Below are 24,152 nucleotides of genomic sequence, written 5' to 3'. Positions count from 1 at the left end.
ATCAACAGTTTATTTTTGAGCTAATCCATTGCATCCCTTAATCTTTTAATTATCATGATAAATTTATCACCCGGAACAAGATCACAAACACCAAAATATACACCAGAACACAGGGTGATCCTTAATTATCTTACCAGTAACATTTTCCAATCCAAATAAAGGCTGATTAATTAGTGTAAAGTGGTTAATCACTTTGATAATGTTCATTTGCTATTATTAGTTCATGTTTCTGTTTCTATGTGAATTCAATCATCATTAGCTAAAGTTAATTGTGAATCAAGTTTATTGATTAAAATCAAACATTATCATTACAGTTAGTAAATGATTAGATACAGTTTATCATTAATTAGCTTGTGATCAGTGGACATTGCATTTTATTATCATTATCTGTTATTAATTAATTGTATCATTTGACATTAGTTGTCCATTAAATTACCAATAATATTCAATGGTCATTAATTTAAAGTTAATTAGAATCAGGAAAACAAAAGGATTGCTGGACAATCAAAAATTAAACCATGAAAATGATATTATCATGTTAATCTGTTAAATCACAACATTCAGTTGGTGTAACTCATTATTCATTGATTAGTTAATTAGCTTCATATTAATGGGTCTTGGTCGTAATTAAATTTATCACTCAAATCATCGTGATAATGATCAACAATTTACAGTAACAATTAATCAATCATTTGATTTGGTGATTTTTTTGCTTCGCTTCAATAATAAGTTAAATTGTTGTTTTAAAACTTTACAATTCAATCAACTTTTTTTGGTTGTTCACAATTTACTCAAAATTAGCAATAACAATTTACCTTTGCAATTGAAAATGAAGGAGAGAAAAGTTTTTAAAATTTGGTTGTAATTACAATTTATGTAAATTAGATTGTAACAATTTATAAATTGTGATATAAATTTGCCTTTTGTTTTCTAAACTGTTGGTTTGACCAGTGAAAGTAATTGATAGACATTTCTCATGATGATGATAATCTGATGATGATTATGATGATTATGAAGATGATTATGATTATCTTACTAAACCAATCAGCATCTTAAAGACATTGAATTGGGTGGTCCAGTCACAGTATGTTGTTTATATACACATAGAGTCTCAATGTAAGTACAGTTTCTTGCATAATATTATGCAGACGACTTCATCTTGCTTATATTTAATACTTTTGTCTGTGTATAAGAAGATGGGAAGATGAGGATGATGGCAAGAAGAGTGGAAAGAATGAGAGAGAAAGAGAGAGGTCAAACTTCCCTCCGTGCAGAAACATCAAGTTGACCATGTACATTGTGCGGCCATAAACCGACAGTGAACTTCAGGTGGTAACTCTGGTGCTTGGAAAAGTAAAGGCGAGTTACCAATGTGAATATTACACTGGTGTAATTTTTTTCTTCTCTTACTTTTTTACTCGAAAACAGTTTAGTCTCTAACATAAACTTAATCTTCTCAATTCAAACTGAGATTTTAGGCTCAGTGAATTTTTTTTTCTTCTTGAGAACTTACCTTTTCCTCCCCACTTCAACTTTCTCCACTTTAACAGTTTCCTGTGTCATCTTAAGGTAACCAATTCCCTGCTTGTTACCTTTTGTTTTGTTTTATTCGTTGAATACTCAAGGCATTGGTAGCAAAAAGTAATAGTAGTTGTATGAAGAAAGAAGTAGTAAAATCAAATGACCGATTTATTGGAACCTAATTGGTCAAGAATTAGCATTTACTCTCTAGGTACGAGAATATAAACTTACCCTCCTTGGAATCACTTGGAACATGTTTTTATACCTTTTCTCCTGCGGGTCATCAAATGGCCATCGCCAGAACAAGGAGAGAAAGAAAGTCAATTGATTTCTCTCAAATTCTTGTGAGAAAATAATAAAACACCAATTTTATTACATAATGATGGCGACATTTACCTTTTCTTAGGCCATTGCTACCTATTTTTTGCAACCTTTAATTTGACCCTGAAAGAAACAACAACCAACTAAATGCATGGACACATAACGATTTCTACAGGTATAACCATAATCTTCATCATCTCCAACAAACAAATAACAGCACTAACTGATTGCAATCAGTTGCATTCAGATGATTACAAATACAATCAATTGCAATGGTTAATAGTTTTCAGTATTTCCAATGAATTTCCAATGATTTTTGCTACTCAATCTCTCAATTGATTCCAGTGTCTATGGAGTTTCTAATGCTATTATAACCCAACCTGCACCAGTGTTACCTGTTTATCATATTGCGTGTTAACCTTAGCCTTTAGTTTTTTGTTTCTTCACAAAATCGCTTACATAATAAACCTTTTACCTTTAGCGTTGGTCAAACCGGTAATACCCCTCGATACAATCTAACTGACCCCTCCACTGACCCTCTATTGATTTTAGTATTATTTTCATTCATTCATCATCAAATATATAATATCTTAGGGTCTCAGGTTTTTTTTTACACTTTTACCAACAAGAAGGCAACAAAACTGTTTTAAAAACTTATACCTACTTTTTATCATTGGTTTTATTTTCATCCTCATCATTATCTTCATCATTTTATCATCATTTTTTTGTTATATACTCTCCATGATGATGTTAGATTACTTTTCAATAGCATCAATTATTTGTACATTTATAACATAGATTGATGGCCTTTCCTTTCATTCATTTGACAAATGGTCAAGAGTAGGATCCAAAAAGCATCCTCATCTTTTTTTTCATCTTACACACACTTTAAAATGATGATAATCATGTAATCACAGTTAAGATTGATATTTTTTTATCCTCGCCATTTTTAACTATCAACTGTTAACTAATGATCAACAAAATTGATTTTAATTTGATAGTAAATGATATTGAACTTTATTGTTACTTTGTCTCAATTCAATTTTTTTCCTATCAAACTTTTTTCTCCTACTTCTTGTATCGCCTTTCAAAAGTTATCATTATCAACTGATTGTTTATGATTTAAGAGGGAAAATTAAAGCTAATCATGTTCATCATTAAATGATTAACTTAATTGTGTAATGACAAGACACTGGTGTGTATTATTATTAGTTAAATACCCACTCTTTAAATCAACATTAAACTAAATTAGATTCTCATTGTAGAGAGATTAACAATTTTTCATTTCTCTTTTTTTTTGCTAATCAACATCTCTAATTGTTTCATGAATATATTTTAATATTTACTAATCGTATCCTCCACCTTAAAATTGTAATGGTCAAGATATATGGATGATGGTCAGTGAAAATTATGCTAAATTTATATATATAAATATATAAATTGTACATCTATCGCCAAGGTCAAACAATTAAAGATTCACTGATTAGTTTGTTGTAAATTCATTTCTCTCATTCTGGTGTATTAACATTTAAGTTTTTTCTTGCTGTTTACTTACCTTCATTATAATTAAATTTGTGTAACAATTTAGCTCCAAGCAATTTACTCATTATCTTTACTATTAATATATATATATATAAATATGAAACTCCAATCCATCCCATAACCCACCCGGTAATTTTGTACACCTTTTGAATGTTAGACTTAGAGGGTAGCTCACAATGTGATGGCCATTCATGAAATAATAATTGTCCAACAATTTACCCTTAATCATCATCTTAATCATAATCATCAATGGATGATGATGTAAATATTTTCTTGTCTTAAATATAATAACATTCACCTGGGCTTGGCCATTTACCTGTCTCCATCATTTTGTTTTTGGCTCCTCATCCTCATCATTTTTTTATGACCCAATCAGATGAAGATAAAATATCATCAGAGTAATAAAAATGTTTCATCATCTTCATCAGATATCAAATTATTATTATTATTATGGGATTGGCTTTCTTTTCATCTTTAATCTTTATGGGATAATGATGATGATGATAATTAACTTTATCTTCATCGTCATCATTAATAAGATCATTTCTCTTCCTTGTTATCATTTTAATTAAAGGTGCTAGAGCATTGGTTGTCATGGTTACTCGATTCTGATACAATTCCATAGTTATATCGATATTAATTAAAACTTTTTCTTCATTCGTTTAATGTTGATTATCATTCTCATTGGACATTAATTGTTACTGATTACGTTTTCAGCTATTTAACAGGAAACTGTTTCATTAGATTTGATTAAAATAATCAAATATCATCATCAATGATTTGATTATCATCGTTTTCAATGGTTAATAACTTTTGTCCTTATAATCTGATAGTAAATGATAATCAATATGAATTGTTATCATTTCAATCAACAAAATGATCAACTAAATATTAGCAATCTAATTAATATTTATATACATATAGGGTCTTGATTTCACAAATAATTTGATGACGATAACAATTAAATCAACATATAAACACAAATTTAAATGTGTAAAACAATTTCACTGATTGTTACGATTATCATGATAATAAAATATATTTATATTATGTGTCAATTATGAAATTAGTTAATTCAGTGAAAAAAGAATCACTAAAATCCGTAAGTGAATCAGTTTGATTATAACAATTGATAGACAATTATTATTATGATTATCATGATTAGCCAATTGATTGTGATTCAATATGATCCGATGATGATAACATATCAACCTAAATTTTTGATCAACCACAACAACAATCAAATGAATCAACTTAATCCGATATCAAACCGACACCCAATTGCTATTGATATATATTATTGATTGTATGATTATGATTAACAATTTGAATCAGGTTTAGCCCGATTAAATTGTTCTATTGATTGTTGAGCCTCACAGTTAATCAATATAATCGAGAAGAAGAAAGAAAAAAAAAATTAAAACCTTATCATTATCATTGATTAATAATAATATCAAAAATTGATCGCAATTTAACTGCACCTTATTTGATCTTAATCTCTCAACAATTTAAATTGATACACAAGTGATAATGGTTAATTGTGATTTAATCCGGTGATTATCATTTAAGGCGTCATCACAATTAACGTTTCAAGGTTTGTTAATTGTTGCGTTTATATTGTCAATTGAATCTCAATCAGTTGGATTTGTTTTTATATAAATTTAGACATGATTAGATTTGATTTGTGAGCTTAATTGTGATTGTAAATTGTGTTTATATGTTGATATGATCTCGATGATCAGTTACCTAATAACTATTAGTTGGCCTAAATAATAATAAATTACTTTAACTGGACATCACCCAACTAACCAAAAGTTAAATTGTTCACCAATAGTATTGGGAGTTGACTAGTTAATTGTTGATTACAATTGATTGAAAAACACAGCAATCAAAAAAAAAAAGTTAAATTGTTGATTTGCCTCTAATCATAATGATTGCATTTTATTTTTTCAATTTGATTGCTAACAGTTGATAAAAAAGGTGATGGGCTTACAGTTAATTGTTGATCGTAATCAATTTGAAAACTTTATAAGGCTCAAAATAAATGATCATGTTAATTGTGATGAAGATGTTGAGTGGATTGAGGGAGGCGGTGGGAGGAGGAGGAGGAGGTGGTGGTGGTGTTGGTGGTATTGGTGTGCTGGTTGTTGTATTGATGTAATTTCTGAAAGGTATAATTTAGTTAAATGAATTATTTCAACATAAGAAATTAAATTAAACGTTTATGGGAGCAGTTAAATTAACAGTTAACCGTAATTTAAGTCAATTGTAAATTGATTTTTACCAAAAAAATATATCATTTGAATCATTATCATAATTATAATGGTCAACAATCAACTGATCTGTTAGCTCTTAATTTAGTTTCAATTTAATGATCAACGGCCAATTTATTTGTTAAAAGCCAATCAGTTAACAGTAATTTTAATTAGAAAACAAAAGAAAACAAAAAACTGATTGTGACAATCAAACATACGGGTCTTTAAATGTGTCAATCAAATATAATGTTGACCACCAGTAGTAATATTGACCAACACCTTTTAATTAACCAAAAATGAAAAGAAAATGAGATTGAAAAGAAAGTTAATCAACTCAAATTGAGTTGATTAAGTTGATTAAACAAGTTCGAGAATATTTGATAAAGAAAAAAGTTCTAATCATGAATTGAGATCGAAAAATAATAATAATAAAAAGAAAAAGTTAATTTGCAACTGCTTCTTGATTGTTTTCCTTAATTCACCATTTCTGTTGTTTAATTAAATCCTTGATTATTTTAAATTTTATTCTTTTCTTTGCTTAATTGTTGTTGATATGAAAAGTTAATTTGTTTCAGTTTCTTAATCATAATAATCTAAGACCGTGTCCCTTTGATTGACTTTATTTTCTTGATATCGATGCGTGATACAGATGCGATTCGTGTTTACAATTAACTATTACCTTTTGTTTTTAATATTAACTACTCATTGTCACAATTAACCACGATTTAGTTGATTTGATTCATCTTCTTTGAGCACATTCTTCATCCTTGATGATAATCATCATCATCAGCATCATACCTTAAGGCTAATTGTATTGATAACTGCCCGTGATTGTTGGTCATGCAAAGTGTCGTTTCGAGATGTTATTTTTATTTCTGTGAGAAATTCAACCAAACTTATATTATATTTAATTTCACACTAACTGGTATCCTCTTAATCTGATTGCTTAAACGTAGAGTTGGTAGTCACGCCTCATGATGAGCTTCATTGATTAATGGATAACATGGATATAATTGTTAGAGAGGATGAAGAAAACGCTTATCTTCATCTTCATCTTTATCATGATCTTCCTCATCTTCCTCATCTTTTTTTCCCTTTTTCTTTTTCTCTTTCATTTGGTTGTTTCTCTTTTTTTTTATTATTATTTTCCTATTCCAAATATACTCTATCCGTTACGGCATTTATTGTCAATTAACCTCTGATCCTTTGCATGATCAAGAAGATGATGATGATTATGATGAGGATGAGGATGAGGATGGAGATGGAGATGATGATGAAAGTAGCTAAACCATAGTAAAGACAATCTTTACCTTTTTCTCTCATCTTTATCATCATTGAAAATTTCGTGAGATGATCAAGATTAACATTGTTGATTGTTGTTTCTCCCTTTTCAACTTTTTCTTTTTCGCTGTGATTTTCAGTCTATTTTTACACAAAGACATGGGTCACTTTCTCCTCCTCTTTCGCCATCATCATCTTTTATCAACCTTTATCTTCATCTTGCATCGTTTTGTTATTATCATGATGATGATCATCATCATCATCATTTAATTTGTTTCTACCCTGAGGGGATTTATTGTATATTTGGTAAGATCCGTGACACTAGAAATCATCTTACCTTAGCTAAATGTTTGGTCACTTGATTAACCATTTACTATGATTACAAATCAACTCCCATTCATCTCACTCAATGTGATTCATCTCTCTCTCTCTCTTTATTTTCATCATTATCATGGTAAATATATTCAAGCTGCATCATCATCATTAACAATTAAGAAAACAGCAACAAATTAACAACACAGATCATTACATCGCCTTCCTGTTGATACTCAAATACAACAAAAAAAACTTCGATCAGTGAAAATTATTGTTGATTTTAAAGCAATTGCAAAGATAACCTCAAATGAGTGATTATTAATTACGATGATCATGATGAGGATTTTTTCTTCTGAGAAAAAATCAACTTTTCTCTGTAAACAATTAGACCGAAATTAACAGTTACTATCTTTGGATTGATGACACTTGTTTATTTTAGTTTATATTTACCTCCCATTCTGATGGCTCAGGGAAACGGAGTGGGAGGTAAAAAGTTCGTGGTGGAAGTGGTAAATTGGAAGGCGGAAATAGGAGGAGGCAAAGAGATCGTCGGTTCTGTTGATTATCCTTGACTAACAATCTCTATGTTTATCATTGACACTTCAGCACTTTCGTTAATCAACATGAGTCTTTGGTGGAATTGAAAACAAAAACATCCTCAGACCACCGAAGTTACTTGATTGTAACCATTTGAACAATTAACACAAATCTAAACCTAATCAACTAACCAAAAATTACTTGTTACTGAGGTTTTGTTAGCAATAACTTCCGCTTTTGATTAACGTCATTTTGATATGTAAACAAAACACCAACCCTGGGAACTAAATGACGTTGATCATTGAAAACCCAACAATCGACAATCAGAGTAACAATTAAACAATCTCACTGACCACCAGCAAGTTTGATTATTGTTTTTTTTTTCAATTGTACAGATTACAAATTGACAATCAATTTTGATTGTAACCCAATATTGTGAATGAATCGCACACACAATCACAATTATGTAAAAATAAAAGGTTACAATCAAATCTGATTATCATTAATTTTGCCAAGTCATAGGAATCCATTGTTACTTCAATCAACAACCAAGACGGAATCTGATGTTTTCAAGACAATTTTGATTAACTATCAATTGATTTTGTGCTTTTTTTGCACCAATTTTTTTGTGATTTTTCACCCAAAAAAAGGTGAATTAAATTGCGATGATAATTCATCATGATTAGATTATTGTTATTTAATTGCAAACATCAGCAAAACTGTAAAAAGAGTGAAAGTTTTGCAGAAAATTTCGCTTGGAATGACTTGGAATTTATGTATTAAAATTCACCCAAAATGATGAGATTTAACTAGAAATCAATGGAATTGATGATCATCATCATCATCATGGTGATGAGGAAGATAAAATGAACTGAGTGAGGGAGATGGAGAGTTACAATGACTATCATCATGTTTCTGCTCCATGTCCCAATAGGAATTCAATGTAACTTTTTTTTCATCGTTTTTCATATTATTGTTTTTTTCAAGTCTCGATTTTTTTTTCAATTTGATTTGATTGTCAATTGATTGTTGATTGATTGGTGAAACTTATGGTCTATTTGGTGACAATCAATGACAATTTATTATTCTTGTTTTCGATTATCATTGTTGATTCAGTCATTTCAACGCAATCAACTTTCTGCTGTTAATTGAGTTGACAAAAGTTGCAAGTTAATTAAATCAATTGGTATCCAATTGATTATTTCAATTGTTAAATCACTGATTCTATTACTTTTCATTAAGTTGGTCAAGATATAAATTAGTTAATTAACAATCAACTGATCAATCAACTTATTGGTTATTAACTTTAATTGACAATCAATTGATTAACAGAGTTAATTGTTCAAGATGATTACTATCAGATTATTAATTGATGATTAAGATTATGATTTTAATGATGATTATGATGAGGTAACATTAGTAAAAGTTAATTCAAAGTGATTAACCAAATTAAATTGTACTTTGATTGTAACTAATCAGCTAGAAAACTATTGACCAACAATTTAAAGTAACAACTAATTGATTAAAATAATCAAATCGTGCTGATTGTAGTCTTGAAACAAATTAACATTTCAATTAAATCATCAACAATTTAAATTGTCTTTTATCATCAAATAGTCTCAAATTGTTAACAATTAAAGGATCTAATCACAATTAGTAAATTGTTAATCAAAAAACTATTTACCGTCACTTTTGAAAATTATATAATTGAATAACTAAATTATGTTTACCTTGTACAATTAATTAATCAAGAAACAAAATAAATAATAATTAAATGGTTACACTCATGATTATGATTAAGTTAATCAACATTAATTTAATCATTTGATTACTCAATGTGAAATAAATTGTGACATGAAGCAAAAAAAGATTCAATTGATAATTTAATTTACTCAGTCAATCAGTTAATTGTTAAAGTTTTGATCAACAATTAACATATTGATAACCATTCATTTAATTGTTATTGTTTTTTGTCAATTTAAAATGTTAGGACTTTTTAATTGGTTTCATCAAGTTAATCATTATTTGATTGCGTGTATGCTGATGTAATAATTAATTCTTAATTGTAGCAATTTAATCAGCAATCTGAGTAAACTCAACTACTTTTGTCATTTCATGTTATATATTATTTGACCTAATTGTTGGTAAATTGTTGATTCCATTGATTATTCAGTTTCGGCATTGATTGGATACATTTTGATTAATACCTTTTATAAATCATTGATTAATTTTGATTACTACTTTATTATTATCAATCAAAATAATCAACAGACAACCAATCAAGTTAATCATGATTGAATTTTTAACCAACATGAAAATTTTTGTCAAAAAAAAAGCTTTTTGATTAAAACCTTAAACACCAACAATCAGATGACTGATCATCAACAATTAAGTGAAGGTAACAAAAAAGTTTCCTTCCAATCAAAATAATCAACAATTAAAGTTGATTAAGATGATATTATATTAATACGTTGATTATAATCATGATCTTGGTTTATTATGTCCTCCAATATATTATATGTTCAATTAAATAGTTTCAATTTTAATTTATAATTTGTTTTTACCCTTGATTGTTAACAATCAACTTAAATTAACAGACAAGCAAAAGTCATTGGCAAATCGCAATGATGATTATGATTGATACGGAGATGATGTTTACTTGATTATCTTTAATGACCATTGGTTAAAATTGATTGTTACCTGTCTCTCTCTCTCTCTCTCTCTCTCTCTCTCTCTCTCTCTCTCGCTTAATTGTTTATCTTTACTCTTGAAAAATTAACTCTTTCAGTAAACGTTACCTGTAGTTAGCCTCAGGTAAATAAGTTAAGGTGAAATAGTTTTGTTTTTCCGGTGACAGAAGCAATTAACTTGATTACCTGTAGTTTACATGAACATGATTTAAGATGATTATCTTCATCGTCTTCATTACCCTTGAACCTTTAATAGTCTTGCAAAGATAAATGTTATCGTTTACAATTATCATTATGATTCATAACTATTATTAAATAATATTTATATTTATTTTTCAACAATCAACAGATTGTTGTTTAAATTGTTCATTTAAATTGACAACCTTTTGCTTGTTGTTTTTTAAGGGATGATTATGATCTGAATGTGATCATGAAAGTGATGATGAGGATGAAGATGAGGATGGAGATGATTGTTCATACAGGAGGAGGTAACTCTCTCTCTCTCTCTCTCTCTCTCTCTCTCTCTCTCTCTCAATGGCTATTGCTTCATTTCGTGACTATTTTAAAAGTAATAATAAAAAACCATTAGAAGTAAATTTATGTTGAAAGAAAATGTTTTTCTCTCTCAGTTTTCTTACCTGTTCAGAAGTATATTATGGAAAAGGATTTTAAAACAATCATCATCTTTATCTTCATCATCACAATTGTAGATTTTGTCTTAATATGAGCATTGAAAGTGACAAAAAGTAAGAAGCAAAAAGATGATGAAAGAGACGATGAATCATTATTCTGATGAGTATTCACGATAACATGATAATAACAGAAAGAGAAGAGGAATAAATAATCATTCTGATAATGATAATGATTTAGAATAAAATGTTTATCGGAGAGAAAGAAAAGTGACCTTAGAAGATGAAGGTAGAAAAGGTAAAGAAAGAAAAAGACAAAGGAAGAAGACGAAATGTAAAATGTTTTCCTTCATCATCTTCATCATTTTCTCTTCCATCGAGATGATGGTTGTCATCCGTTTATTACTTGAAGCCTGTAATTTAACGAGAATGCAATTTGTTCTGTTTCTATCTAATCAATACCAACCTTCTTTTGTCTCCTCTTCATCTTTTCTCTCTCATCATCAACTTCATCTTCATATTCTACTTCATCATCTTCATCATCTTCGCTTAAAAAAGCCAAGTAATGGCCTATGGGCAGAGTGACTTTTACTCTATTAACCAATAACTGCCCTTTGTCCACTTCCCCTTACAATCGTTTTACGCTCACGTTTGCTCACTTTTCAAGTGCCAGTAATCTAGTTTTCATACTCTCTCCCACCCTCTCTCTCTCTCTCTCAACCCACCCCCTGTTAACTCCCTGTAATCATCTTTGAACTGTACTTGTCGGTTTATGAACAAACTACACCAATTACCGATCAACTCTCATTCCACTTTCTCTTTTCTCTCACGCTCTTTTACTGTCATCCTTCTCCCTCTCATCTCTCTCTCTTTTCTTTACTCTCTTGACACTCATCTTCTCTCTCTCTCTCTGTATCATCCTCATCATTTTCTCTTTTTTACCTGGACTGGACTGGACTGGACTCTCTCTCTTTCTTTCTTTGACGTTGGAACAATACGCCTATCATTCTCTTTCTCTTTCTCTCTCTTCTCTCTCACTCTCATCAACCACCTCCCTCTTTCTACTTTACCTCCTCCTTCTTCTTAGTCTTCACTTTGCTCCCTCATCTTCTTCATCTTCTTTTCCTGTGGCTCCCTCTAACTGTCTCTGTGCATTTGACTTTTTAGTTTTGACACAAGTTGAAACATTTCAAGATGAACCGAACATCGGTAAACGCGTGACCTTAAAAAAACTTTTCGAAAACGTTGTTGCCCTAATTTATTTTGTTTACGAACTTGAAAATCCTCCTTCTTTTCATCATCATCAACACAACGTCATCTTGTCTGATCATTAACTCACTTTCTCTCTCTCTCTCTTTTCTTCAACTTTGTTTTCTCTTCCCTACCAACCATTAACTTATTAGGATTCGGATGGTAAACATTTATCTAAATGGACAATGGTCAGTCCCGAAGAAGAGATTTTAGTTCTTCAACAATTTCTTCGTTACAATCAGACCAAAAGTTTTGCTCATCATTTTCTTCTTAACGATCGATTTCCTTGGAACGATCTGATGACCGTTGCAGCGGCCGCAACTGCTGCTGCCGCCGCCGCTTCATCTGCACCTTCAAACACGACACCATCTTTGACCTCATCTTTATCTTCATCATCTCTAACTAGTGCAACAACAACTTCGACAACAACAACCTCTTCCTCAGTGTCACCTTTAGATCTTTTATCCACCAGTGGATTAAATCTCGGCCCTGGAAACGGGAAATCGATCGACAGTGAAATCCGTCGATTTATCGAGAAAACCTCTCGATCCAGATTATCAACAAACACCTCGAGCAATAACAATAGTATTAATAGTAACAACAACAATTTACTTCGATCATCACCATCACCAAATTATCCCGTTGATTGTAAAAGTCCATCAGCTCTTCCACTTAGTTTAACTGCAATGGGACGATCGTCGATTATGTCACCAGATGATCGTCATCATCAACAAAATCATTCGACCTCATCTCTAAATAGATCATCAACTAATTCAGATCGAAGTGGACATCATCATCGTCCGAATGACCATCAAAGTCCATTGGTATTAACGACGGGTAATGCTCCATCTCCATTGAATCGTTATCAATCATCTTCGTCTTCATCAACAACAACAACTTCATCAGTTGTTGCGACCTCATCTTCCTCCACAACCTCATCATCAATGCATCAGCAACCCTTTGACTTTAGGTGCAATTCATCACACAATTCAAATAGGAATCATCACCAACCCTCTTCATCCTCATCTCCTCCTGTAAATAGTTCAATGAAAAGTGATCTTCCAGGTTCATCATCTCTCGGTGTCAATAATTTATCTTCATCTTCATCAACCGGAAATACTTTATCATGTAAAACTGATGAAATTGTTAAAAGTCTCCACAATAGCCTCTCACTTGTTTCGCCGAAAGACAACAACATGGCTTCGAGTTTAGGACTCGCTGGTTTAGCTGATTCGTTTAAATTATCAACCTCATCTTCGTCTAATCATCATCACCATAATCACCATCATCATCATCATCATCATCATCGTTCTTCATCTTCTCCTCATGGCAATCATTCTCATCATCATTCTCATCATCACCATTCTTCTTCAAGAGGATTAACGTCTTCATCATCAACTGGACTTCGAAGACCTCGATCAACAGGTAACTCGGAGTCGAGTTTGACCGATGGTGAAGGTCCAGGTTCTGATGGTGAAACTGATACAAATACGAGTGAAAGTGTAATCAATTTATCCGCTGGTTCTTATGATATGTCTTTATCTTCATCGTCTTTATCTAAATCATCATCTCGTCATCATCGTAAATCCAATAATCCGATGCGAATGAAACGATTAAATCCTGTTGTCCTCAGTCAAATGACCACAAATCCATCGACGGGTAAAAAGCGAGTCCCATGTAATGTTTGCAGGAAAACCTTTTGTGATAAAGGAGCACTTAAAATTCATTATTCAGCCGTTCACTTGAAGGAAATGCACCAATGTACAGTTTCCGGTTGTACAATGACCTTTTCATCGAGACGAAGTCGCAATCGACACTCAGCTAATCCAAATCCTAAGCTTCATACACCAAATTTAAGACGAAAAATGAATCCACATGATGGACGATCAGCTCAACCATATCAAATGATGGCAGGAGGATTAACACCAGATTATGGTTCACCTTCGGGTAGTGTGATGACCTCCGGTGGATTATTGGGTGGAGTAAGTGGTGTTAATCCATCGGGAAGGAATATTTTATCTTCTTCCGGCGGAATTCTCGGAACAGGAAGTTCCTCTAATCATTCCGTGGCATCTCTTGTCCCCTCTTCATCCCATTTACAGGGAATTCATCCCCATGTCTCTTTATCCAATTCGATTCACGGTTTTACTTCAGCTCTTTATGATTCGGAAAGGGGTAATCCCGAATCAAGTCAACTAACCTCATCATCGTCAATTTACACCGGCGATGGTAAAGATGGACATTCAAGGGACATGTCACCCTCCTCATCTCGAGACGGACATTCACCTACAGAGATGATGATGATGATGACCACCACATCGACGACTCTTGCGAGCTCATCAACAACACCAACCGCAACCACCTCTCTACCAACATCGACAACTAAAGGATTATCATCATCGTCATCGGCTTCATCCTCTTCGACTAAAACATTAACTCGTGAAGGTGAAATGTCTTCCGCTCTCTCACTGACCAATAAAAAGATGAGAAGAGAAGATGAAGAGATGATCTCTTGTGATGAAAACAGTAATGAACCAGAGGAAGGAATTAATCTTAGTGTTCGTCACGATTCAACTCGATTAAACAACGGTTCAAATAGAGATAATAATTCAATCACATCTCGTTTAACAGCTAATAATTTATCCGCATCCGGATTCAATAGTAACAATGTAATCAACAACATCGATACATCAACTAACAAAAGGAAACGTAAAAGTTTGAATCCAATTAGATGTGAACCATCATTAATTGAAGGAGCTTCAGATGAAGATGATGACGATGAGGATAATGAAGATAATGAGTTAGGAGATTCTTGTGATGATTCGTCCAGTGGAACTTATATTGGGAGAATGGATGATAATGATATTGTAGATGATGAGGATTCCAAATCTGAAGATGAACCAGAAGATGATGGAGATGAAGGTGATGATGATGATTCGTTAGACGGTTCGTTACCTTCATCAGTTAGACGTCGAAAATCAAATCGATCTAGAAAATTAGTCAATGAAGAAAGTAAAAGACGAATTGAGAGACAACAGTCGCAACAACGACAAGAATCTGAATTAGATCAGCAAGTTAATGATAATGATGATGCGATGGGCGATGATTTTGAAGATGAGGATGAAATTCGTGAAGATCAAGATTCTTTTGGAACTATGGATTTATCCAAGAAAAGTAACTATCAATCAGAATTAATTTCATCTCGATCACGAAAACCTCTTTCTGGGGCTGATAATAGCGGGAAGGAATCAACTAGTGATCTTAATAGTGGACGCAACCGGTCATCATCTTCCGCCAATTTAACTGTTGATGGACACGAGAAGGAAAATTGTGGCTTACCAAAGTTACCTTTTCTTGCGACTGGATTACCCACTGGATTAACTTTAGATGCTAATCTTTTCCGAGATAATGCCGAGAATAATCCACTTCGACATCTTGAAAGTCTCTCGATGGGCTCATTTTCGGGCTTAACTGGATCGAATGCTTCGATTAATCATTCTCTTCATTCAAATCTTTTCCCTGGTTCGCCTGCACTTTCATTTCATGCTCCTGGACTTGGATTAGGTCGACCCGAAGTACCAAGTGAAGAGAGAATTAGAACTAAGGAAATAACTAAAGAATCTGGTAAATCGAATAAAGAACGAAATCGTTTAGAAGAATCCGAACAATCTTCTGGTCATCATAGATCTTCCAAACATTCATCTTCCTCTTCTTCATCCACGACTTCATCTTTACACCAACCTCATCACTCTTTATCCAGCAACATGAGCAACGGAGGCCACGGATCAATTCAAAACATTTCTCTTCATGAACCTAAACATGAACGATCATCAAATGAATCAGAAAACAATTCTAATAATCATCAGCAATCATCTCAATATCAAAATTCAACCGGATCATCAACGTCATTAGCTAATAATCACTTTACAAGTCCAGTTCATCCATCGACTTTACCTGGATTGACAACACCCATTTATCGTGATGCATCGTTAGTTGGACCAATTGAGATTCCCGTTGACAAAGATAACCCTCGAAGGTGCGTTACCTGTGGGAAAACATTTCAAAATCACTTTGGCGTTAAAACGCACTATCAAAATGTTCACCTTAAAGTGATGCACAAATGTAACGTGGAGGGCTGTAATGCCGCTTTCCCGTCGAAACGATCTCGAGATCGGCATTCAGCTAACATGAATCTTCATCGTAAATTATTATCAACTCATTCTGACAAAGGAATTCCTTTCGGCCTTGACAAGGCCGCAGCCGTTGCGGCAGCGGCTGCAGCGGGCGGGGCTAATGTTTTATTCCCATATTCTGGTGCCAATGTGATGAGAGATGATCTTTTATCGCGATTTTATGATTCACCGTCGTTTAATTTAACCGACCTTTACTCGAGTCGAATTCCTCAAGATCTTTTAGCTGCAATGACAGCCCAGTTTTCGATGCCATTTCCTAATTTCCCTCATACTCCGTTCACGATGCCAACTCGTCTTCCTGGCTCAGGATCAGCCGATATGCAAGGTTCAATGAGAGATGATTTGTCACCACAATCATCGAGCGGTGGAAGATTATCAAACAATAACGATACCAACATCGGTTTGACGGTAACAACGGCAACCGGATTGACCTCAACAACAACGAAAAGTACAACCTCAAGTCCATCATCACCACCGAATCGTGATTACTCATCACCTTCATCTTCCTCTCATCTTCATCCATCAGACCATTCAAATCGTCGATCAGTTTCACCAGTACCAACCAACCATAGCTCTTCAAGAGGTAATCATCAACATGATCGCCATTATCGTCACAATCAACATGAAAGAAGGTCAATTAGCCCTGGAGGGTCAAGTCCACATAGTAATCGAGCTTCACCAGAACCCAATGGTCACCATTATCAATCTCGTCATTTGTCAAATCATCATTATCATCAACACCATCATTCATCATCTCATCATGAACGATCAACTGAATCGGGCACTTTGGGCAATAGCAACAATAACAATATCGATAATAATAAGATTATAAATTGTAATAATAATAATGTTGATAAAGCAAATAACTTTGGCCTATTGGCGCGAATCGGTGTTTCCACCCTCTCTTTTGAATTAGCAAAATCCCAGCGGACGCTGATGGTAATTTAATCTGTATCTTTTGTAAATCATTGTCGTTCAGTGAGAGATCACGATTGAAGGATCATTATGATTCGAGCCATTTCGAGGAGCTCACTCAATTATCTCGAGAACCTTTCAACAAATTGTTATCTCCATCATTAACTGTCTCATCACCAACACCTCCACCTTCATCCTCCTTTGGACTACCACCACCGCCGCCCTCATCATTGTCCCACCCGAAATCAGGGCGATCACCGTCAGTCTCCTCATCGCCGGGACTGTCGCCTGGAGCGGGCTCAACGCCGACGATTCCCTTTTCACTTTCACCTCCAATTTCATCACACACTAAACGATCCTCATCACATTCACCACCTCCACTCTCACTCACCACCACAAGCAACTCGCACCATTCCCGCCGGGAATTATCACCAATATCCTGTTCCAAGAGTCACCAGGATGCTTGAGTCTTTTTAGTGCTTTGAAAATCTGTAATCAACCAACAATCAACGTCCAAGTTAAATGATTGATAAAATAAACAATAAACCAAATTTAGCTAAACCATTAAAATCCAAGAGCCAATTGAATAAAAACATTGACGTCAAACAACAATTAAGCAAAAAGAAAACAAATCATGAGAAGATGATTAATTAATTATGTTCAAGCTGCCAATTAAAAAACAAATAATTCGAATCTCATCAACAATTTAATGAACAAAATCATAATCATCAACATTCATCATTTCATCATCAAACCAATTCATCTTCATCCTCTCACCATAATTCATTATTATTATTATCATTATCGTCATCGTCATAATTAACTATTAACTAATTACTACAATGATCATTGTCTTTTCCTCTTCGTCTTCAATTAACTTTCGCTTTTGCCATGAAACGTTTTTTTTTGTTCGCAATCGAACTAATTTTCAACTTCGATTGGATTGATTGACCTGATCTTTGAAATGGTTTTCCCTTTTTCCCTTGATTAATTATCATTGACCTCGAAAGTTTTGTTCAATTAAATTAAATTGGAAACAAAATAACAATTAAAAATGACCCGAAGTAACAAATTGCACAATTAGATACTATAAATATTATTACTAATTGAAATAAGTTGATTATGTATTAGTCGGTAATAGTAAATCATTTACAACAATTCTGATTAACAATCTGATGAACAACAAATTAAAAGCGTTGGTTAAACATAATCTGTTTTTTTTGATTGTCAACAATCAAAAATTTGTAAAATATTATATATTAAATATTTGCATGTAAACTTAATTAACTGACTCATTCATTTGTTCATTTGAAAGTTGTGATAGTTACTGGCTGAGATTCCAATTAATTTGGTTAATTAGTGTGATAATTTCAATCTCCATATTACCTTTGGTAACGAGTTACGACAAAACATGACGGAGACAATCAACTAATACCATTAAATTAATATTGACCCAATTATAGATCAAATAAACTGGTAATCACACAAATTTAACACAAACGTAGGAGAATTAAAACTACAGTGCACTACAAAAGTTTAGGTTTTTCGTAAAAAATCCAATGTAAATAAGAGAAACCAAAGAAATCGTCAGAATCATTTCGGGAGTGATAATCAGTTGAAATTCATTTTAATAGTTTAAATTAACAAGGAATCAAAGAAAGTTATGTATTCGCGACTAGATGAAGACCTTAACAAACGAATCAAAATAGAAAACACTTTCGAATCTTAAAGTTTCAGCATTTGTCCTTTCGAAGGCCAAAAATCGAATGCACCTCGATGAAGATTCTAAATTACGTTTGGCAAATCAGAAAAGTGCTAAAATCTTTCATAGGCGAGACCGACAAATTCAACTTAAAAGTTCAGCGAATCAAATTAACATGATTATCTGGAAAAATGTTGAAAGGGAAATTCAGTTTATACAGAAAAGTAAATTGATCAAGACAAAATTAAGAAAATGTCTCATTGATAATTTGCCTTTGACATCAGAAGAAAAGATATTTAAAACTCGACGGTTAAAATCCGAATTCACATCTACTAAGTTCACATGAGGGCAATTAATGTTCCTCACATACACTTTCATATTGAAATATAAGCACAGGAAATTTTGACGAATTAAAATGTCCCACAATTAAAATAATTTGGTGAGAAATTGACAGACAACCGAAAGTCAAATGAACTAAGTTGGAATATTCATCTATCCACTCTCCATCCTAAAGGTCATTTTCTTATTTAATCCATGATTATCCAAGTAACCTCATCAGAAATCAACAATCGACTTAAATAAAAAGCAACTTGTATTGCAAGCGTTTTCCGATTTTCCTGGGCACCAATTACATGATTTGTTGTCGAATGAATTAAATCCTTTAGTCCACTGAGAAGTGAATTCTTGAATCCAGGACATCATTTGAACTTTAAATAATGTATAAATCAAGTACCGATGTGTGTTAAAATAAAATTCATATGATTCTAATACTTGTAAATTAACTGTGTCATACTGATTTATTGGAAATCATTTGAAACTTATATAAACAAAAAGATTAAGTCTAATCTTCATCCTCTTCTTCTGCGGCAGCAGAGCTCTTTTGTTTGCGAGCGTTCTTCCTCTTGACACGACCTGGTCGTCCACCACTGAATGGTGATTTCATTGAGAAGTCTATGTGCTTCTCAGAATCCAATCTGATAGTTAGAAAAAGAAACAAAACATTAGACATTAGTGATAAAATAATAACTAGACGCATTAGATTGGTATAAAGAAGAGACAATTACCTAACAATGAATGAAGGTACGTTAACCACTTGTTTGCAGACAGCAATGTGTCTTTGCCTAATGAGAACACGAGCATGATGGATTGATTTAGCAAGACCGTGTTTTAGTACTTGGGTTTGGAGACGTCGTTCCAAGAAATCTTCAATCTTAAGACCCAAGACGTAATCGAGTTTCATTCGGGTTTCATCCAATACACCAATTCGGACAAGTCTTCGCAATAAAGCATTACCTTCAAAAAGACGTTTAGGATCTTTCTCATCCAAAGTCAATAATTCTCGAGCAGCTTTTCGAATTTTAGCTAAGGTATATTTAACTCGCCATACTTCACGTTTGTTTCTAAGACCATATTCACCAATAATCTTCAATTCTTGGTCCAAACGCTCCTTTTCAAAGGGACGACGAGGAGTAACATAGGTTTTACTATGAACAGTTTTGACGCGGACCATTTTGTCTGCTACTGAAGAGAAACAAGCAAATTAAAAAGAGAAAAGGTTAAATTAGCAACACAAAGTCTATCAAGTCACAATAAGAAAACGATAGTTATTCACAAAATTAAATTAATTACCTTAATTAAATTAAATTAAACAAGAAAAACTAAAAGAATTTCAAAACACTAAGAAAAGATCACAGAGCTACCGGAAAAGGAAACTTAAATTCTAAGCCGTAGTTTCCATGACAACAAATTCATTCTTTGGCTGGAAAACCGCGATTTTCGAAAACTCATTTTTACCACTAAACTTTTTTTTTCAAATCTAATTTTGATTTTGATTTCGATTTCTCTGTAACTAAATCAGCAATCAATGAGATTGTTTGAATCGATGCATCAATTTGGATTATGGCTTTAAAGATTTTTCAATTCTGAGTAATTTTGGAGATTTGATTCTATGAGGAATTAATATTTTTGTTGATTGAACTTTGCAACGAGATTATTTCATTTGATTTAGATTTTATTTAATTAATTTTGACAATACATCGACATATTTATTACAATATGATTTTTTTCTCTCTATTAAGTTCATCTATTCAAGATTTATCAAATCTTTTGTTCTCAAAAATCGTGGATCAATTTATGTACATTAACTTTAGCTCCTGATTCGACTGCTTTTTTAACTTCAGATCTTTCCATTAATTTTGATTTAACTGTTTTCTCGAAACTTCTCATCTTATAATACTGCCAATCTCTTCGTTGATATTTAAATTGATCCCATGGATGATTAATCTCGATATCAGTATTACTGGCCCATTGTTCAAAGAAACGTTTGAATTTATTGAAATTCGAGGGAAATTCTGGATTCAAGAAATGTCCAAATGCTTTTTGTTTTCCCTTCTCAATGGACCAAAGGATTTTATCAATTTCTTCAATGGTCAAAGTTATAACATCGATTATCCTTCTATCAGCGGGAATAGAAAATTGTGTCATCTTTTTCAGGATTAATTCCATGGTTACAATATCCTTGAGAAAACAAGCTTTCTTCATCATGGCTCCGATTATTTGAATATTGGGTCTAAATCCAGAATCAGTTAAATCTTTGAAAAACTGATTAGCCATTTTAACGTTTCTACAACCAGAAGCGAGAACACCGAAAGTTGCTAAATCAACGGGAATTTGATTCAATTGCATCTCAGCGAAAGCCTTTTTAGCAGAATAAATGTCATTCCGATAACAACGTCTTTTGATTATTTGATTGAATATTCCAGTATCAGGTTTGACCTTAAATTGTTTCATGCAATCGATCAAATCATCTTCACATTGATTGTTTCCCGGTAGAAGATCCAACATTAAGGTGAATGTTTTGATATCGGGTTTAACTGATTCGCTTGTAAGAAGATGAAGAAAACCTTCAGTTCCTCCAATTAATTGGAAACGATTTCTCCAATCACTAAGTGATTCGTAATCAATGTTGATAACATTAGACATTTGGAGATATTTGGATGAGACCAAGAAATTGGGTTGCGTTAACATTAATCCATTTTCGTTATTATTTGATTGGATTATATCATTTGAAGTGTCATTTTCCAATTCTTCTAAATTTAATTCTTTGACACTTCCATCAGGTAGATAATCGAAAACTTTGTCATTAGAAAAAGACATTTTTGGATTAGTTGGTTCGTTAATTAACTTTGATTTCTTTGAATTCACTTGTTTAGGTGGACGCCTCTTCTCGTTATATTTAACTCGATCCATATTAAACCATTGATGAATTAATTTAGTAAAATTTTCTTTATCACCAATTCCACAATCTTTGGTTGCTTTTAAGAGTAAATTGTAAGTTTTTAATTCTCTGGGAATCTTATGAAATCTCATTCGTCGATATAATTTAATTGCTTCACCAAATCCATTTTCTGGTTGACTAATTGAAGCAACTAATAAATGGTTAAATGTGACAGTATCAATGGCAATGTCTTTCTCTGCCATTTCATCAACACATTGATAGGCTGTTTTGAGATCACCCAATTTACCAAAAGCTTTAATCATTGCATGATATTGAGATTGATTCAATTGAATATTGGCCACTTCATATAACCACTTCCTCAACCATATCGCTTTTTCCAGTCCCATCTCTTTGAATGGACATTCAGCACAAGCGTTGAATAGAGCGGTAATTGTAGCAAATGTTGGTTTTAATTTAGCTTTCAACGCTTCTTCAAACAGTTCAAATGCTTTTTCAGTGTAACCATTTTCAGCCGCACCAGAAATAAGTAAAGTGTACATGTAGGGTTGTACTTTTTTCCGATCGTCCATCCGCATGTCGTCAAATAATTTCAGCGCTTCCACGATCTTGGCTTTGCCAACTCTAGAACCATGAATTAACTCGGCAAATTTATTCTTATAGTATAAAATATGACGACGATTACGATTAATCTCTAATGTATCGTAACCATCATCATCATCAGGTAAACTTTCTGACTTCAAAGGCATAACAAAATCTTCATCAACACCAAATTGACCAAAAACATCGGGATTATTTTCACCACTTTTACCATGTTTAACCTCTTTTTCTCTTTCTTTACTTTTAAACTTTGACCTGGAATCAAAATTATCACCATCACTATTTAGAGAATAGTATCTTTTACCAATCACAAATTCACAATTTAATTTTGTCATCACTTTGTTACGGATTATTTGTGAACCTAAACGGTCAAGAGATCTAATTACAGAGAAAGTTAACATAATGCTAAATTGACTAGAGATCAACAGTAGAATCAATAGAATCAATCGAACATAATAAAAAAATTTAATTATTCAAATTAAATGAAAACAATCATTAATTCAATTGAACCAAATAAATGAAGAGAAATGAAAATAAACAAATGAAAGCACATGTTTGGTTACCATGAAACGAAAGAAGCGCTCAAATCAAAAGTTAGTTTCCAAGATGAAATTAACAATCAAGTAATCACTTAACTAATTAACTAATTAACTAATTCTCCAATTTAGTTGATAGTTATGTAGGTTCAATTGTCCGAAAGAAAAGTTAATTCAAATGTTAAAGTTAATGGAAAACAAGTAAATGTAATCAATTGAAGAGCTAAATTTTTTGTTTGGATGTTGAAATGATGTTGACCAATGATTTAGATTACAATGTAAATTGTTGTTAATTGTAGATTAAATATCTAACCAAAATCAACACAATTTACAACAATCAATGATGAAACTGTTTCTCGAAATTATTTTGGTCTTCAATAAGTTAATTGTTACACTAAAGAAACTTAACCAATCGAGTGAAGATTTTGATTGAAAAACTTTTAGTTCTAAAAGTTGAAGAAAAAAAAAGTTAATCAGATTAATCAGCTAATCATGATTATCACAATGATTTACGTTAAACATTGTCAGACAATCAACTGATTAGTATGATCGATAAAACTGATTAGCCGAAAATAATGAAAGTTAATTGAACCAATGTTTCTCTTGAAAAGAATCAAAATTAAACGATA

The 24,152-nt window shown here is 32.4% G+C and overlaps 3 protein-coding genes across 4 annotated transcripts in view; 1 reads left to right on the top strand and 2 right to left on the bottom strand.

Annotated features, from left to right (window-relative positions):
• The window catches only part of LOC128396373 (serine-rich adhesin for platelets-like), a 62,114-nt gene extending 43,381 nt beyond the window's left edge, over positions 1–18,733 (top strand). Inside the window, 2 exon segments of the mRNA XM_053356940.1 lie at positions 12,495–17,454; positions 17,457–18,733. Of these exon segments, the coding sequence (XP_053212915.1) occupies positions 12,495–17,454; positions 17,457–17,917 (5,421 nt within the window). The 3' untranslated portion in view covers positions 17,918–18,733.
• A 1,197-nt stretch (positions 18,734–19,930) lies between these two features.
• On the bottom strand, positions 19,931–20,847 carry LOC128396586 (40S ribosomal protein S9-like). 2 transcript variants are annotated; one of them, XM_053357196.1, is made up of 3 exons: positions 20,782–20,847; positions 20,217–20,673; positions 19,931–20,126 (listed from the first exon to the last, which is right to left on the bottom strand). In XM_053357196.1, exons 2-3 carry the CDS (start codon positions 20,660–20,662, stop codon positions 19,994–19,996), a joined length of 579 nt encoding a protein of 192 aa, XP_053213171.1. In that variant the 5' UTR covers positions 20,663–20,673; positions 20,782–20,847; the 3' UTR covers positions 19,931–19,993. The 2 variants fall into 2 exon arrangements, with proteins under 2 accessions (XP_053213171.1, XP_053213172.1); XM_053357197.1 differs by having other exon boundaries at positions 20,217–20,670.
• Positions 20,848–21,223: 376 nt separating this feature from the next.
• LOC128396570 (pentatricopeptide repeat-containing protein 1, mitochondrial-like) lies at positions 21,224–23,525 on the bottom strand. The gene has a single exon (XM_053357176.1). The coding sequence runs from the start codon at positions 23,386–23,388 to the stop codon at positions 21,265–21,267; it is 2,124 nt and encodes a 707-aa protein (XP_053213151.1). The 5' UTR covers positions 23,389–23,525; the 3' UTR covers positions 21,224–21,264.
• Between the last annotated feature and the right edge of the window lie 627 nt (positions 23,526–24,152).

This window comes from Panonychus citri, unplaced genomic scaffold (assembly GCF_014898815.1).
Source record: "Panonychus citri isolate SS breed McGregor unplaced genomic scaffold, ASM1489881v1 Contig00144, whole genome shotgun sequence".
Taxonomy (NCBI): Eukaryota; Metazoa; Arthropoda; class Arachnida; order Trombidiformes; family Tetranychidae; genus Panonychus; species Panonychus citri.
This window is presented reverse-complemented; position numbering and strand designations above follow the sequence as displayed.

What these genes read in the sequence shown, in the direction of transcription:
- LOC128396586 (XM_053357196.1), bottom strand. Translation starts at nt 20,662, where the DNA reads ATGGTCCGCGTCAAAACTGTTCATAGTAAAACCTATGTTACTCCTCGT. An exon ending in GTACCTTCATTCATTGTTAG is followed by an intron (nt 20,127 to 20,216) that starts GTAATTGTCTCT and finishes TCTAACTATCAG; the next exon opens with ATTGGATTCTGAGAAGCACA.
- LOC128396570 (XM_053357176.1), bottom strand. Translation starts at nt 23,388, where the DNA reads ATGTTAACTTTCTCTGTAATTAGATCTCTTGACCGTTTAGGTTCACAA.